This window comes from Sinocyclocheilus grahami, unplaced genomic scaffold (assembly GCF_001515645.1).
Source record: "Sinocyclocheilus grahami isolate Dianchi unplaced genomic scaffold, SAMN03320097.WGS_v1.1 scaffold181.1, whole genome shotgun sequence".
In the NCBI taxonomy this organism is placed as follows: Eukaryota; Metazoa; Chordata; class Actinopteri; order Cypriniformes; family Cyprinidae; genus Sinocyclocheilus; species Sinocyclocheilus grahami.
In genome coordinates, this window is record NW_015505360.1 from 648,649 (window position 1) to 664,781 (window position 16,133).

At 39.8% G+C, this 16,133-nt stretch overlaps 3 protein-coding genes across 6 annotated transcripts; 2 read left to right on the forward strand and 1 right to left on the reverse strand.

Moving 5' to 3' along the window:
- Window positions 1-1,684: 1,684 nt before the first annotated feature.
- LOC107594248 (B-cell receptor CD22) lies at window positions 1,685-9,601 on the reverse strand. 2 transcript variants are annotated; one of them, XM_016284209.1, is made up of 11 exons: window positions 9,523-9,601; window positions 8,910-8,982; window positions 6,052-6,181; window positions 5,683-5,737; window positions 5,015-5,341; window positions 2,891-3,154; window positions 2,451-2,714; window positions 2,263-2,362; window positions 2,125-2,182; window positions 1,967-2,038; window positions 1,685-1,881 (listed from the first exon to the last, which is right to left on the reverse strand). In XM_016284209.1, the coding sequence occupies exons 3-11, from the start codon at window positions 6,067-6,069 to the stop codon at window positions 1,807-1,809; spliced, it is 1,233 nt and encodes a 410-aa protein (XP_016139695.1). In that variant the 5' UTR covers window positions 6,070-6,181; window positions 8,910-8,982; window positions 9,523-9,601; the 3' UTR covers window positions 1,685-1,806. The 2 variants fall into 2 exon arrangements, with proteins under 2 accessions (XP_016139695.1, XP_016139696.1); XM_016284210.1 differs by lacking the exons at window positions 6,052-6,181; window positions 9,523-9,601 and adding an exon at window positions 6,348-6,368 and having other exon boundaries at window positions 8,910-8,979.
- LOC107594249 (guanine nucleotide-binding protein G(I)/G(S)/G(O) subunit gamma-5-like) lies at window positions 6,955-9,886 on the forward strand. Of its 2 annotated transcripts, none has more exons than XR_001610159.1 (3): window positions 6,955-7,118; window positions 8,487-8,683; window positions 9,166-9,886. XR_001610159.1 is itself a non-coding variant. In XM_016284211.1 (3 exons), exons 1-2 carry the CDS (start codon window positions 7,026-7,028, stop codon window positions 8,610-8,612), a joined length of 219 nt encoding a protein of 72 aa, XP_016139697.1. In that variant the 5' UTR covers window positions 6,957-7,025; the 3' UTR covers window positions 8,613-8,637; window positions 9,166-9,886. The 2 variants fall into 2 exon arrangements, 1 of the variants encoding a protein (XP_016139697.1); XM_016284211.1 differs by having other exon boundaries at window positions 6,957-7,118; window positions 8,487-8,637.
- A 165-nt stretch (window positions 9,887-10,051) lies between these two features.
- Window positions 10,052-15,590, forward strand: LOC107594247 (afadin- and alpha-actinin-binding protein B). Of its 2 annotated transcripts, none has more exons than XM_016284208.1 (13): window positions 10,052-10,136; window positions 10,381-10,461; window positions 10,537-10,631; window positions 11,110-11,178; window positions 11,422-11,545; window positions 11,959-12,037; window positions 12,227-12,344; window positions 12,519-12,669; window positions 13,535-13,638; window positions 13,709-13,870; window positions 14,871-14,988; window positions 15,070-15,217; window positions 15,298-15,590. In XM_016284208.1, exons 2-13 carry the CDS (start codon window positions 10,401-10,403, stop codon window positions 15,350-15,352), a joined length of 1,284 nt encoding a protein of 427 aa, XP_016139694.1. In that variant the 5' UTR covers window positions 10,052-10,136; window positions 10,381-10,400; the 3' UTR covers window positions 15,353-15,590. The 2 variants fall into 2 exon arrangements, with proteins under 2 accessions (XP_016139694.1, XP_016139693.1); XM_016284207.1 differs by having other exon boundaries at window positions 10,073-10,168; window positions 15,298-15,589.
- Window positions 15,591-16,133: the final 543 nt, after the last annotated feature.

The window sequence follows — 16,133 nt, forward strand, 5'->3', positions numbered from 1 at the left end:
GCTGATCAGGCTGGACAGTGGGAAACTTTGTCTCTAAGATGTTGCCACTTCCTGTTTGTATTTCATCTGTGTGAGTGAAAGATGCTGCTCCCCCAGTCACATGACTAATGTAGATTCTACATAAACATGCGCTATGTGAACTTCTTGATGGACACACGAGCACCTTGTTTTCAAGACGCCGTGTCAAGATAAAAGAAAACAGAGAACACATAATAGACTTTTTTCTAATGAGAGAACACTGAAATACTGCTGAAACAGTAGTGACACAACACTTCTGAATGTCGTTGTGATGCTTCCTTTTTTTTATTTCCATATTATTTCCATATTAGTGCTGCTGTTGCAAAATTTGTGAGCATCATGCAACTCCTTCAGTGACAAGCATTTCTGAGTAAAAATTTCCATTGGATTTCTTGAGTAAATACTCATCAACATGACCTCAAACAACAAAACCACTCTAGAAATGCAACATAAATACAGTCAAATTAAAACGAACAAAGAAATATATAAATAAAGTAGAACTTTATTTCTTTTAAAGTGTACTCTTTATCATTCATGCGTTTTACTTTGGTGCAAATATGTTTAGCTAGTGTAACGGAGGCCAGCGGAGGCCCCCCTCCCATGCCGGAGACCCGGGTTTGAGACCCACTCAGAACGAGGTATGGCGGTGAGGACCCCGGGGAGAGGGGTTACATTGGTGCCGTGACCCGGATGGGAGTGAGGTTCAGGGGGGTGAGTGTAACGGAGGCCAGCGGGTAGGTGCTGTGCAGGTAAACCTCACTCCCCTGATCTCAAAGAGACGCACTAGCGACTGACGCTAGAGGCTGCAGTCTTTAGCCTCCTTGTTAGTGCGCCCGCCTCCCATGCCAGAGACTCGGGTTCGTCGACCCACTCGGAACGAGAACGAGGTGTGGCGGTGAGGACCCGGGGGAGAGGGGTTACACTATACTGAGTTCAAGATGACAGTGAAGTGATAAAGGACACGAAGACTTACAGAAGTGTTTATGTCTGTAAATGGAAGCTCAAAACCTGAAAATGCCATTTTACATGTAGCTTTAAGCATTAATCTTATCACAACTCGAGGATAAATAAACATACGTGATAATAATGCCGGCTTCCCTTCACAACTTCAACTCTGTGAACTCTGCTTTTACGTTTTAATAAGAAGAGCTCGAGCCTCTTCATTTTTGTGTGCCTCCCCTTTATTACCATAACTTTCAGGACAGTTGTTCAGTAAACAAGCAGCACCGCCTTACTCCACACCTCTACAGCACACCTGAAGCCACATCTGGAGACAGGTAGATGTAACTGCAATGCGTATATTATCACATAGTCGACATTGATTCATTTTCTTCATCCCTGTTACTGGCTTTATTGTGCACGATTCATGCATGGATAATTTTGACATCATAATCCTTAATACGAATGCCATAACTCTTCCTGTAATTTGATAGTTTATTTCTGCTTATGTAGCAACTTGCTGACTTAAAAAAAATCTAGATTTCTTTACAGGCTAAATATGAGTATTTTTTTCATAGTGCCGTTGATCTGGGTGTAACACTGCAGGATAAAAGTAGATGGTAAAGAAGGGGATGAAACACTTGCTAAAGTAACACATTTTTATTATATCATATATTTATTATATCATAATCTGAAGCTGAGTCTATCATACAATAAACTATGCGAGTAACACCATAAAGAGCAACATCTTATTAAGAAGTTGTTTTCTTACTAGAAATCTTACTAATGTTATACATGAATCTATAGGAGAAAATAAATAATTTAAAAAAGAGTCATATCATGAATTAATCAGTCATCAATGTCTTCATATGTAGGATCCTGATCATCAGGGTCGTCTGTGTTTTCACAGGATCTCTTCATATTCTGGAGAAGAAGTGAACATATTCATCACTAATAAGATCTGATGTTAAACATCCACATGATAAACAGCAACAGCAGAGGAACTCACATCCAGTGTGTCGTATTCAGAACATCTGGACTTGGGGTCAAGGGTCATGTAGGCGTCCTCAGGAGCCTCCAGCTGACGACACACAATGATGAGAGAATGAATTCTCCCTCCAGAACTGACAGACACAGATGAGAAGATACATGAGGAGATTTACACACCGTCTTACTGTGTCGTGATCCTCTGTGGTTTAGCTCTTCTGATGAAGTCACTCGTTTCCTGTGAGAGGAGAAGAAATGAACATGAACACAAACTGACTCTGAATCTTTCTAACAGTTCAGACACAGAGTCTGCTTCACCTTCTTATCAAGAGCCCGACGAAAACCATCAGAATCACAGACGTCAAGACAACAGCTGCAGAGATTCCCACCGCGATCCTGATCAGAGATGAGCTGCTTTCTTCAGCCGTGCAGATGAGAGAAAGAAAAACTATTACTCTTTATATTCAGACAATGAGCTGACTGAGATCAACAGAGATGATTCTCACCTTTAACAGAGACTGAAACAGACTCTGATCTCTGAGATCCATGTTTATTCTGAGCCTCACAATAGTAGCGTCCACTGTGACGGGAGTTAAAGCTGGAGATGCTGAATCTCTGTCCAGATCCAACAGCTGAGCTTTGATTCTCCTTAAACCAGCTGAAGTTCAGAGCAGGAGGTTTTGCATCACTTTTGCAGCTCAGAGTCACTGAATCTCCCTCCACTATTTCAGCAGATGGACTGAAGGACACTGAGATGCTCTTTGGAGGATCTAAACAGATAAACAAGTGTGGAATGAAAATCAGTAAAACATACAGTTGTAATCAACTCAAAACATGTTTTTTGCAATTGCTTTGTAAGCATCAGATTTTTCCCTGCAGAAAGAACTGTCATTTCATTATGAAGAACACGTGAGATGTTTCAAAGTAAAGCTCTCAGCTAACTTACATCCAGGTCTAACAGTGATTTCAGCAGATGTGGAGTTTAGTCCCTCATGACCGCTTATGGTGCAGGAATATCGGCCTCCGTCCTCCAGCTCGACAGACTCCAAAACAAGTATGTTGTTCCCATGGTGTTGCTCATGCAGATGCCCATCTTTACTCCAAATGTAGGTTGGAACAGTCATGGAGGGGATGCATGAACCACAGACAAACAAAATCCAGTCTCCCTCCATCACAACATCAGACTCGGCCTTTACCTCCAGCTCCACATCTGGACCAGAAAGAAGTCTATCTTGATATGCGTGTTGTGTAATCAGATTACTTTAAGTAACTGGTAATTCATTACTTTTTCATTTACAAGGAAATATCCAAATTACTTTTTCAAATTAGTAATGCCAGTTACTTTGTCTTCCTACTTTTTCCCATGTTGAGAGAAATCGTGAGTAAGTGCACGGTCTGAACAAGATGTTTAGTTCTAGACTAAACGTGAACATGCATTTACTCATCACACCTGAACAAAAAAACTGATTCAGTATTCCTCAAAATGAATAAAAACAGTGAAAAGCAAACTCAGAATATGATGCAAATGCAAAGAAGACAAATATCTTTCATGTATTTAATCCCATTTTATTAGCCAATGTCTTTGCTGGTGACCTTTGATGAGCCAATTCAACCATATTAATAAGCAAAAAGATTTTGTTTTATTGCTGTAGTGTTGAACCTTCTCCAGCGTCATGAAATCCATAATGGCAGCACAGCTGAAAGGTTTGTGTGAGCTGCGCCCTCTACTTTACAGACGTGAATTTACATTCCCTTCAGCCTGAGGCTTATTCACATTTCATGTTTTGGTGTGAAAGGGCTTTTATATTTGCCACAAAAAAAAGAGCTTTTGTATATCAAAAACAAACAAGCAAGAAAACGTAATGCAATGCATTACTTTCTATGAAAAGTAATTAAGTAGCAGTTACTTTTTTTAAGGAGTAATGCATGAATGTACTGTAGGGGATGTGAATGTAATGCAATGCAATGTAAGTTACTTTGGATATAAACAGCAGCAAGTTGTGTCAATTAGGTACGTTTATTTTATTTAATGATGTGAAATTGTAGCAAAAATGAGAGTGATCTAACAACCGTTATTAGCAGAATACATTAATAAATGACAATTGACACTGAACATAAATAAATACTTAAAATAGAAACAGAAAATAATGTAATGAAGACCAAGTTCCAGTGAAATACTGTATCTTCACAATCCTCTATGATGCCTGTAAGCCCATCATTATGAGTATTTTGGTGGGATTGAATGGCAGTTTCTCTCTGCAGATGACGAGGTTGTAGGATGTGACAGCATCTGAAACACACAATTGAGTTTAGTGTTACAATGTAAAAACAATTGTTTATGAAGGACAAAAGTAGTATGTGAGCACTTCACAATGTTATGTTTATGCATAAACCCAAGTAATAAATTTTTTTTTAAAAAGTCTAACAGTATGGACCATAAATTCAATATCTTTGTTACTCCGTGGAGATGGGGAACGTACACTCTAAAAAATGCTGGGTTGTTTCAACCCAACTTTGGGTCAAATATGGACTAACCCAACTGTTGGGTTAAATTTTTTAATTACATTTTTAACCCAAAAGTTGGGTTAGTCCATATTTGACCCAAAATTGGGTTGAAACAACCCAACATTTTTTAGAGTGTAATATCCTTAACTGAACAGATCTGGTCACACTTACATGTTTTCTTAAATTAAAAAGAGAAAAATTCATGATTGGTAGGAAAACAGTTACAGTTTGAAAGTTAAAAACTATAGACATTTTAAGAAAGAAATCATTTACCTGTTGATGGTGTGTTGACAGTCTGTGTAGTCAGATGGCTGAGCTCCAGAAAATCAGTAATGAGCCATCTTTTCATAGTTTTATCCTTTAAGTTACATACTGATGATGGTTTTATCATGTACACTCCTATTTAAATGTTGTTCTTTTTGAAAAAAAAATTGCATAGTGTAGTTTTAAGCAACCCAAAATGTTTAGTGCTTGATTCTTAAATGAATACTGTATAATCAGTTGAATTCCAGCGCTCACACTGAAATGTAAAAGGTCTTTATTCACACCCATCATCTTCACTCACCTGTTACTTCTAGCTGGATTCCCTGATCGTTTGTCCAATTTCGCCCGGAAGCAGTGCTGAACACAAACCGGAAGATGCCCGCGTCACTCTCTCTCACATCCCTCAGCAGCAGCGAGCAGTTTCCCGCGTCAGGCTGCACAAACTCCACACGTCCTTCAAACGCGGGCTCCTGAGAGACCCTGACCTTCTGCTCCGGTGATTTCTCATAGAGCCATTCGGCTGCACTCACCTGTTCGTATCGAGAAGTGTATTTGCAGGGTATGAGCACCGTTGACTGCCAAACCACACACATTCTGCTGACGATATGAGTCACGTCATACTGCACACCTGGAATACACACGAATGCATACCTGAAATGCTGCTTTGCGACACACAAGAAATAAAGGTTCTTAATTGGCAATATATGGTTCCATGATGAACCTTAAAACCAAATGCAACTCTTTAAAATAAAGGGTTCAGAAGATGACTATTTCATTATACAGTACACTGCAAGAACAGAAAGCTGTAACGTGTGACCGTTTGTTCTCTACTGAAGGGACACAGGAAGCTGTAAGAGAAGTTATTTTGCAAATGTGCTGTCAGTAAAGCAACTTTGTTTTCTGCTTATCGGAAAACAGTCTTCTGTAAAGACTGCTGTTCATTACGTCACCACATCACAGATATGTTACCTTTTGCCATCAGAGAGATCCAGATGAAGGATTGAAGCAGTAGAGCTGGACACACCTGCAAGACATGAGATGTATCATGCAAAGCCTCCATAAAATATCTGATCTAACCATCTTCACTAGTAATTATGTATTCGGTTGTCGTTATTCCTTAACCTTTTACAGAAACGCTTAATAAAAGCATGTTTCCAGCCTTGTGCTTATCACTGCTTGACTTAAACTGACCATAAATGACCAGGCTGTTCTTTACTGCTATACGTCTTAAATACAGTGCAGTGTAAGAGTAACTTCAGTGAGCTTAGATTAATGCAAGAAAAAAAAAACACATCTCGGTCATTTCAACTAAACATGATTTAAAATGAAATACATTACCATGATATGAACGAACATGAAAACAGCCGGTAGAAGTACAGACACTGTTGTGAAACAAGATGGCTTAAGACCAGAATAATGTACGTCCTCTTCGCGTGTGAAACTATGGAGAACTTGTTCTGCACTCTGTCTAAAAAAAGAAAAGGGGAAGAAAAAAAAAAAACTGTTGATCACACTGGTCTTAAATGGTGTCATATATAACTACGGAAAATACTGTAGCTCTGAAGGCACCAAATATTATAGCTCATTCGTATGTATAGATTTCCCAGTGTTTTTGACAAGGACTTAATTAATACCTCAAAATGAGTAGACTGCATCTGTTGGAAATGATAAAGGAGGGGAAAAAAAAATTACATTGAAGGAGGGGCCCGAGCCATAATTAGACCACAATACCTTACACCAGGGGTCACCAGACTCGGTCCTGGAGGGCCGGTGTCCTGCAGAGTTTAGCTCTAACCCTAATCAAACACACCTGAACCAGCTAATCAGGGTCTTACTAGGTATACCTGAAACTTCCAGGCAAGTTGGAGCTAAACTCTGCAGGACACCTTGGCCCTCCAGGACCAAGTTTGGTGACCCCTGCCTTACACTCCTTAGATTTATAATCTAATAAATAGATTATTAAAGATAATGTAATAACACACTCTTCATGTTTATATGACTTCTTTTAAACTTGTATACAAAAGTGACGTGGTTTGTTTCCCCAGACTGTGTGGCCGTCTGCGCATGCGTTCATATATACTGGTCTTTGGGGACAAATTTGTCCCCTGAAGTGAGTTAAATCTGACAAAGCCTCCATTTGTAAAAAAGTCAAAAGTAGATTTAGTATTCTATCTTTAATGCTAAAAATGTAAAACGCATTGTGTGTATATGAAACCGCTCCAAACGCCTCTGCGGTATGTTCAGGTTTAGATGCGCGACGCGCTCCTCAAACTTCCGCAAACTCTCTGTCTGGAGTCACTCAGTCGGTCATCATGTCCAACAATAACGCTAGCAGCAGCAGTGTGGCTGTGGCGCAGAAAGCCGTCAAGCAGCTCAGACTAGAGGCCAAAATACGACGAATTAACGTACGTATGTCAACTTCAACAACAAACCTGCAAGAGTTTTGGATTTTGAGAGTTTGTGGATGAGTGTAGCCGGGCTGAGTTACTGCTAGTGCTAACGCTGACCGACAAAACAAGACTTAAAACGCGTTTTAACTCGTGTGTGGGGAAATAGTTTCAGTGTTTTAGCGTCACAGCTTTTCCGAGATGCGTTTAAAGTGTTTTATACGAGTCTTACACTGCCAGAAGCGTATTTTAGGCGTGGAGTTCAGACAGCTGTTAGGTGTTGTTCCCTATGCTCATTAATAATTCGGATATATGCAGACACAGAACTAACGCTCTGGTGCTACAATGTTGCAGCGGTGGCATCCGATTTCAATACCGTGTTGATTAGTATGTTACTTTAAAGAGAATTGTAAAACCTTGGAATGGGTCCAAACTAAACTATTTGTTTTTGTGTGCGTTACTGACTGTGAACAAAAACTGGATTTTAAAAGACCCCTTAATATGAAAATGCAATTTTTATTTATTTTTTAGCTTTATAATACTGTGCAATAAATTTCACTATTAATGCAACGTTTGCTAGTGGTGTTACACGATATACCGGAACTAAATGGTATCGCGATACCCGTTTTTAAAAACAGTTATTGTGGAATAAAATTGCGTTGAATAATATTTTGGTCATATTCCCCACCCCTAGCTCATGCCCTAAGCTGATTTAGCAATGTTGCAAAGATCTATATCTGTAGGCTGTATCATAGACTGGTAGTTGCCCACCATAGGCCTGTGTGGGGGGGGGGGGGTTGTAAGGAAATGCTCAAAAGTAAGACAGGAACACTAGTCAAGTGAGAGAAAAACTGATTTACATTTGTTTACTGCTCAGAAGCAATCATAACTTATAGAAAGCTTATTTCAACCATAAATGTAGTGTAAGTGAACAGGTTAAAAAAAACGTGTTGATTGATCGCAGTACATCAAGACGATTGTTCTGAAGTCTTTTGAAATGTTATGTTTAAATGTGCAAATTATGCATTAAATATGCACTAATTTGCAGACATTTCCAGAACAGAAACCGGAATGTTAGATAAAGCCAGGTTCAATCACTGATTAAACTTAAAGATTGTATATTGTCGTTTCTTGTATGTTTTTGTATAGTGATTGTTTCTTAAGAAAATGTTATATTATTGTAAATTATGCATTGAATTGATAGTTGCCATGAATATAGCCATTGTTGCGGATATGGCATTAAAACCTAAATAAATAAAGCCAGGTTCAGAATCCTTGTTTTCAACCCCTCTGTAAAAACCTTGAAAATATAGACAGGAATAAAACTCAGGGGTGTGTGCACTCAATGGATATCGTTAAACATGTCGTCTTAATTGTAATCTCTAGGTTTCTCAAGCTGCCACAGACCTGAAGAACTTCTGCCTGCAGAACGCCCATAAAGACCCGCTGCTGTTGGGCGTGCCATCCAGCGACAACCCCTTCCGCCCGCCTAAGTCCTGCGGCCTCCTCTGAGCGACTCCGGTCTGATCACGCATAGGTTACCAACAAACTCCTGTCCTTCTAAAGCACCGTAGATGCGTTTAGTAAATGCTTACGCAATCATAATCATTTTAACATGTATCAGGCTGTCCCAGATGTATACGAGTTTGTTTCTTCAATGTAACATTGCATCACTTGCTCAGCAGTGGATGCTCTGCAGTGAATGGGTGCCGTCAGAATGAGTCCAAACAGCTGATAAAAACATTACAATAATCCAGTGAAAATCTGTGCATTTGTAAAAAAACAAATCCATCATTGAGAGGTTTTTACCTTCAAACGGTTGCTTCTGGCAAAAATCTGTGTCCATAATCCATAATATTGTTTGGTGGAAAAGTCACCTTGTCTGAATCAGGAGAGACATATGCACAGATCAAGCACCGTTTACAAGCAAAAAACTTTTTGATGTAGCCTAAATTTCACCAAATCTGTTCCGGTGAACAAACAAACCCATCTTGGATGACCTGCTTTCAGCAAATGAACTACTCCTTTAAATATATTAACATCTATGTAACATCTGTTATTTCAGAGCTGGTGAAGTGTTGCAGATGATGTGTCAGTTTCTACCTTTACACTACTCCACAAAGACCTCCTGGAGCACTACACAGACAAACACTACTTAGCATTGCAAGAAAAGAAATATTTCCACCGTGTTCGTTTCCTTCACACTCATTTCATATCTGCACAGTTGCTGTCTATTTTTATGAACTGTATTATGAGTAATAATGTTGACTATGCTGAATTTACACTGTATGGTACAAGCAACTGTAAAAGTCTTGACACCCCCCATGTTTTGAAAGCAATTTTATGTACCAAACACTATTTTGTTTGTTATGCATATTTTATAAAACAAAAAGACGTCCTTGAAGATCGTATGAAGTGTTACCTGGTTTATGTGGAAGGAATGGACAAATTAAACTATTATAATATTTTTCCTATCTAATATTAAAGGACATTTTTCTACTATAGTCTTCTACTAATTTATAGCCAGCAAGATTTGGTTTGGAAAGTCATTTGCAAACATGTTGGACGTCTTCCTTCATCTGATGCTCATTTGGGGTCTTGGCATCTTGACTAATGAGCTGATGAGTTGAGTCAGGTGTGTTTGATGAGGAAGACATTCAATATGTGCTGTGTTGAGGAAACCTTGATTACCTGCTGAATGAACATGTTCAAATTAAACCTTTATTCTCATTTCATTGACTTTTTGCTAAACTGACTTTTAAAAAAATAAAGTGTTCTTGATCATTTATCTGTTGTCTTTTGTTGAATGGGCTTTAAAATGCATCGTTCCCTTAACCATAAGTGAAGTGTGTTTTGGATCTGATACGGGTCTGTGCTCACAGCTGACTGAAGCTCTCAATCACTGATGAGATGATTGAAGGAAGCCTGCAGATGTCAGATGAAATGGTTGATTAAATGAAACAGAAGTCATTTGTGATCTCAGTTTGCTCCGTAACACTCCTTATTAACTTTTTAAGCTGCTTTATGAGTGAATAGGTGCATCAAATTTTTTTTTGCTCTGATAAGATGTATGTATTTATATATTCAGTGACGGAACTGATGTAGAAATGCCATTTTGATAAATTACTTAATGTTATTCATTTAAAAATTGTGCAAAAAAAAAATCCAATTTGCTTGCTTGCTGAAGAAATTGACCACTAATTTACTTTTGAAACATTTGTGATTCACAGATTTTCACAATCACTTTGTAATGATTTGTAATGTTATGCTGCTGTTACAGTATCTGCAGGGTCTTGGCTTATGGCACACAAACGGGTTGCAAGATCACCAGCATCCCACGCAAGAGCCCAGGACTGCTCCGGTAACTGATCACACACACAGTCAGCATGTTAGACGGCCGGTACACCGATTGAGTTTGTGCTTCTCTGTGTCTCAGAGATGTTGAACGCTGTGATTCTGCCTCTGTGTCCTGATGAAACCACACACAGCATCTTCAGAGAGGAGCACAGAGACCTGACCGACTCATTACAGGTGCACAAAACATCACAGTTCAGGTGACGCTCACAAAAGTGTCATATTTTGCATTAAGCTGGGACAGTATTTGTTTTCATATTAGTTATACATACTTTCCACCTCTCTTGTATTATGCATTTTACTATTTATTTAATATTTTGTTACTTTTAATTTATAACATATACAGGTATATTAAGTTATATTTTGCTGCTATTATTATTAATTGCATTATATATTTTGGGACCCCCTCAAAAAAGAGAATGTACATCTCAAGAGGTTTATCCCAAATATATAAATAATATTTATAATGAATATATAATTGTTATATATATATATTTTTTTTTTTTATTAATAATATACTAATATTAAATTATATATTGGTACCCACTCAAAAACATCAAGAGGTTTATCCCAATATTATACCAATATAATTAATATTTAGTTATGTTTTATTATATTATTATAAAAGAATGACTGACCATATTGTCTTTAACAGGAGCAGCTTATAGAGAAGGACCTCCACATCTCCAGACTGCAAGATGCTCTGACTTCTGAAAGAGAAAAGGTTAATCTCTCGCATGATATGCTATTAATATGTCTAACTTAAAGTTTCTATAGTAAGGTGCAAGGCAATAGATCCCAAGTAAGGATAACTGTGGGCTGGAGCAGTGGGTGTGGCGAAAGGTAGGGGGTGTGGATAAGGGGTTAGTTTCTGTTGTAGCATTCACCTTTCGGCACGCCACGCCCATTACTCCGACCTGCAGCTACAGTACACCTGTCTCACTGATCCGGTTGTCTGTGTGTGCAGTGCGCGCAGCTGCAGTGTCGCAGTAACCAGCAGGGAGCAGAGCTGAAACGCAGAGAGCAGCACATCAACCGCATGAGAGACAAACTCTCACAGCTCACTGACCGACACAAACACCGTGGCGTCTGTGAGACTCAGTACTATACAAACCAGTTCATGTTTAACTGTTACTGATTTCACGGGATTTCACCATCACGGGCCCCACAGACCTCTGGGCCCTATGCACTCTGTCACCCTTTCCCCCCCCCCACTATCAACGCCCCTGTTCACTACCACAATTCTGCCCTTTCTCCTTTCTGGATTGACACATTCGCCCTCGTTAACTGACAGTAATTTATAAATGAGAAGCATAATGTGCTACTGTTCCTAGTAGATTTATAATTTATTCCATACACAAACTCCCGGGAGTGCAAGATGATGTAATCAACATGTTTAATGAGTAAATGTTAAGGGTTACGTTACCATATAAAACCCACAAAACATTTCACTGTAGGACAGTTTCACTGTATTTCACTGCGCAATGATGTTCCCTGTCCATAGCCATGGAGATAATAAACGTGTTGCCAAAGCGGACCGGACGGAGAGAGCCTGGCTTCAAGACCGCAAGGGCTGATGGGAGGTACGACCAATGTCCTCATAGACTATACAAAGTGTTATACCCATGAGAAATGTTTTATTAACAATACTGTGCACTGATGAATCATGCATGTGTATAATAGTAAACAGCTTGACTTGACATCTTTAATACAAAATTGTAATATTACCCCCAACCAAAAAAAAAAGAGGTGCAAGTGCTTTGTCTCTGCAGGACAGAAGAAGCACTGCGTCTGCTGTTGGACCGAAGGGAAGCCGAGCTCAGAGAAGCCATGAAACTACGACACGGCCTCACTACACTACTGCACATGCTCAGAAATAACATGGAGCAGGTGAGAAAAACAACTGCACGTTCACTGGGAAGATTTCCTGAGTCAATAAATGGTTACGTTCCAATTTTACATACTTCCAAGTATGAATTGTGACACACACACACTCTAGCATACTATTTAGGATGGAAAGTATGCAAATCGGGGTGCATCATATAGTAAAATCTTTTTAATTAGACACTACAAGACGACAACAATACAGAACTGGCAGATGAGACAGACAACGTGCTGGTCCAATCAGAGCAGTGCCTTGGTGATCACGTGACCGGAGGTGTGGTCCAGGAGTGGATGCAAGTCCAGAAAAGACTCCAGGAGCTCATGTCAAGGAGTAAGAACTGTGTGTTTTGAAACTGACCGGTTCGAGGAGGCTTTGTAGTCTTAATTCTCTGTGTGCGCTCAGGTCCTATTGCTCAAGGGACAGACCAGGAGAAGCTGCTGGCAGCGGACCGGACGGAGAGAGCCTGGCTTCAAGACCGCAAGGGCTGATGGGAGGTACGACCAATGTCCTCATAGACTATACAAAGTGTTATACCCATGAGAAATGTTTTATTAACAATACTGTGCACTGATGAATCATGCATGTGTATAATAGTAAACAGCTTGACTTGACATCTTTAATACAAAATTGTAATATTACCCCCAACCAAAAAAAGAGGTGCAAGTGCTTTGTCTCTGCAGGACAGAAGAAGCACTGCGTCTGCTGTTGGACCGAAGGGAAGCCGAGCTCAGAGAAGCCATGAAACTACGACATGGCCTCACTACACTACTGCACATGCTCAGAAATAACATGGAGCAGGTGAGAAAAACAACTGCACGTTCACTGGGAAGATTTCCTGAGTCAATAAATGGTTACGTTCCAATTTTACATACTTCCAAGTATGAATTGTGACACACACACACTCTAGCATACTATTTAGGATGGAAAGTATGCAAATCGGGGTGCATCATATAGTAAAATCTTTTTAATTAGACACTACAAGACGACAACAATACAGAACTGGCAGATGAGACCGACAACGTGCTGGTCCAATCAGAGCAGTGCCTTGGTGATCACGTGACCGGAGGTGTGGTCCAGGAGTGGATGCAAGTCCAGAAAAGACTCCAGGAGCTCATGTCAAGGAGTAAGAACTGTGTGTTTTGAAACTGACCGGTTCGAGGAGGCTTTGTAGTCTTAATTCTCTGTGTGCGCTCAGGTCCTATTGCTCAAGGGACAGACCAGGAGAAGCTGCTGGCTCATCTTGAGGAAGAGCTGGAGCAGAGCAGACATCTGATCCGAGTGCAACAGCAGTTACTGCAGGTCAGACACCAGAGCTGCTGTCATGTCCGATCTTGTGTTTGGGACAGTAGCTGGAAGTGATTTCTCTCAGGACAGTGTAACTCCGCCCCTCCCCGCTGTACTGATGGACTGCTACTATCTGGAGGAGTGGGAGCGGCTACAGGACCACTGGGAGGAGTTTAACAGGCAGAGGCGGAGCTTCCAGCAAGAGAGGCATGCCTTCACTGAAGCTGCTATCCGACTGGGTCACGAGGTGATGGAAACTCCCACTGATTTTTGCGCGTACATGTGTTTATCTTTCTAACTTCAACTTTATTGCACCTCTTTAGATTTTTAATGGATGTATGAAGTCAGTTCACCTAATAGGTGTCCCAGCAGTGGCATCACTGGTGGAGAGAATCACGTTAAATTTTCAACATAATCCACTAATGCAGTGGTTCTCAACCAGGGGTCCGGGCCCCACTGGTGGGCCTCAGCACACTTCCAAGGGGGCTGAATAATACCAAAAAAAATTTATTAAAAATAAGACAAAACAAGCTTTAAAATGAGAAAACGACGACAAAAGATTTGTAATTTATTTTTATTTTATTTTTTTTTTATATTCACCATCTCAAGGGTTTTCAAGTTCTTGAAAAACTTGGATATACAAGGGAGTTTTAAAGGTGTGATTTCTGGACCTGGAGTCATGGCAATTTTTATAATGACATAATTAGAAAAATGTATATTCAAGCTGTCACATATTTTATCAGGTGGAAATTGCTATTTGGGAGTAAAAAATAAATAAACTAAAATTGTTTGGCAATTAAAATTGTAAACTCTAAAGAATTCATGAGTTAAATTATTTTAAAAATATTTTGTTTATTACTTTTACTACTAATTTAAATAATTAATGATACTCCTAGTTTCTGTAAATGAAGTTTGCAAAAATTACTCTACAATTCACCCAGCTCACTTTACAGACCACAAAAGACATTTTGAAGATTTCTTGAATAGCTTTTTGCTACAGCAACAGTTTATAGTGACCACCAGGGGATTGTCAAGCATAAAATAAATAAATCACAAAGCATCATAAAAATAATGCATCTTTTGTATGAGGTGCTTGATAACCTAATTTCCCTTTTAGTTTCCACAGAAAAAAAATAAAAGCATATGGGTTGCATAAGTAATAGGATTTAATTTTGGGTGAATCATTCCTGTAATGCTTCATAATCATAATTGTCGCCAAGCAATTAATCTGCGTGTGTGTGTTTCAGAGATGTGAGTTTGAGCGGCAGAAAGCCTCCCGTTTGAAGTCAGACTTCCTCAGTTTTTCTCCCGTCAAGAAAACCTCGCAGTGGAACAGGAGAGAAAGCACAGCGCTCAGCGACCTACGTACACACGCGCGCGCACACACACACACACAGATCATGTTTATAGCACTAATATCACATTATAATGCAGCTGTGTGTGCAGGTGCAGCAGTACCAGAGCAGCTCTCTCTGTCTCCGTGTGCCACACCATCATTTGAGGGGTCAGAGGTCACGCCTGGGTCCCGTCAGAACATGGTCATGACCCCCAACACCCCTGAGCTGTACTCGGCTCTTAAACTGCCCTATTACAGGTCTATTATCTGCCACTGTACCTCATGCACCATTCATTTCAGAGCACAGGTGGACTCAAGAGTGTCATTTTCTGTTTCAGGTCAGAACAGATCCTTCAGTCACCTGATGAGCGCAACACAGACTGGCACATTTAGTTTACACACGGAACAGTTTCATGAGCTGGAAATATTAAGTTGTTTTTTTTTTTTTTTGTGAATTAAAAAAATTAAAGGAATTCCATATGTATAGAATTACCTTGTATTGTTTTCACTTTCTAACATATCAAAATCTCTCACAAATGCACACATCAGATCAATAATTGCATATATTGTTTTGTACACTGCAGCTGAGACCGGGGCTAGTTGTCACAATGTCTACTTTTGAAGTACTGTATTAAACTCAGAAGTCCACAAATGCTTCTCAGTGGGTTTTTTTAATGTTGGTTTCGATTTGTTGAAAATGTACTCACCGTCAGGCCATCCAAGATGTAGATGAGTTTGTTTCTTCATCAGAACAGATTCGGAGAACAGAAAACGTAGCGTTACATCACTTGGTCAATGATGGATGCTCTGCAGTGAATGGGTGCCGTCAGAATGAGAGTCCAAACAGCTGATTAAAAACATCACAATAATCCACACCACTCCAGTCCATCAGTTAACATCTTGTAAAGTGAAAAAAATAAATCCATTTAGACATTTGAACTGTAAATGCCATTTTAAGGGGAAGTCGTGGCCTAATGGTTAGAGAGTCGGAATTGTAACCCAAAGGTTTTTGATTGTAGGTGGGGGGAGTGAATGTACAGCGCTCTCTCCCACCTTCAATACCACGACTGAGGTGCCCTTGAGCAAGGCACCGAACCCCCAACTGCTCCCCGGGCGCCGCAGCAAAAAAATAGCTGCCCACTGCTCCGGGTGTGTGTTCACGGTGTGTGTGTGT

Bases quoted from the DNA above. Each gene is read 5' to 3' on its own strand.
- LOC107594248 (XM_016284210.1), bottom strand. From the start codon at position 6,368: ATGCAGTCTACTCATTTTGAG. The intron at 5,738-6,347 runs GTATTAATTAAG...CATGTCTTGCAG, and splicing joins TGCAGTCTACTCATTTTGAG to GTGTGTCCAGCTCTACTGCT. The intron at 3,155-5,014 runs GTGAGTGAAGAT...TTTCTGGTCCAG, and splicing joins AATCCAGCTAGAAGTAACAG to ATGTGGAGCTGGAGGTAAAG.
- LOC107594249 (XM_016284211.1), top strand. From the start codon at position 7,026: ATGTCCAACAATAACGCTAGCAGCAGCAGTGTGGCTGTGGCGCAGAAA. The intron at 7,119-8,486 runs GTACGTATGTCA...TGTAATCTCTAG, and splicing joins CCAAAATACGACGAATTAAC to GTTTCTCAAGCTGCCACAGA.
- LOC107594247 (XM_016284208.1), top strand. From the start codon at position 10,401: ATGGCACACAAACGGGTTGCAAGATCACCAGCATCCCACGCAAGAGCC. The intron at 10,462-10,536 runs GTAACTGATCAC...TCTGTGTCTCAG, and splicing joins AAGAGCCCAGGACTGCTCCG to AGATGTTGAACGCTGTGATT. The intron at 12,670-13,534 runs GTAAGAACTGTG...GTGTGCGCTCAG, and splicing joins CCAGGAGCTCATGTCAAGGA to GTCCTATTGCTCAAGGGACA.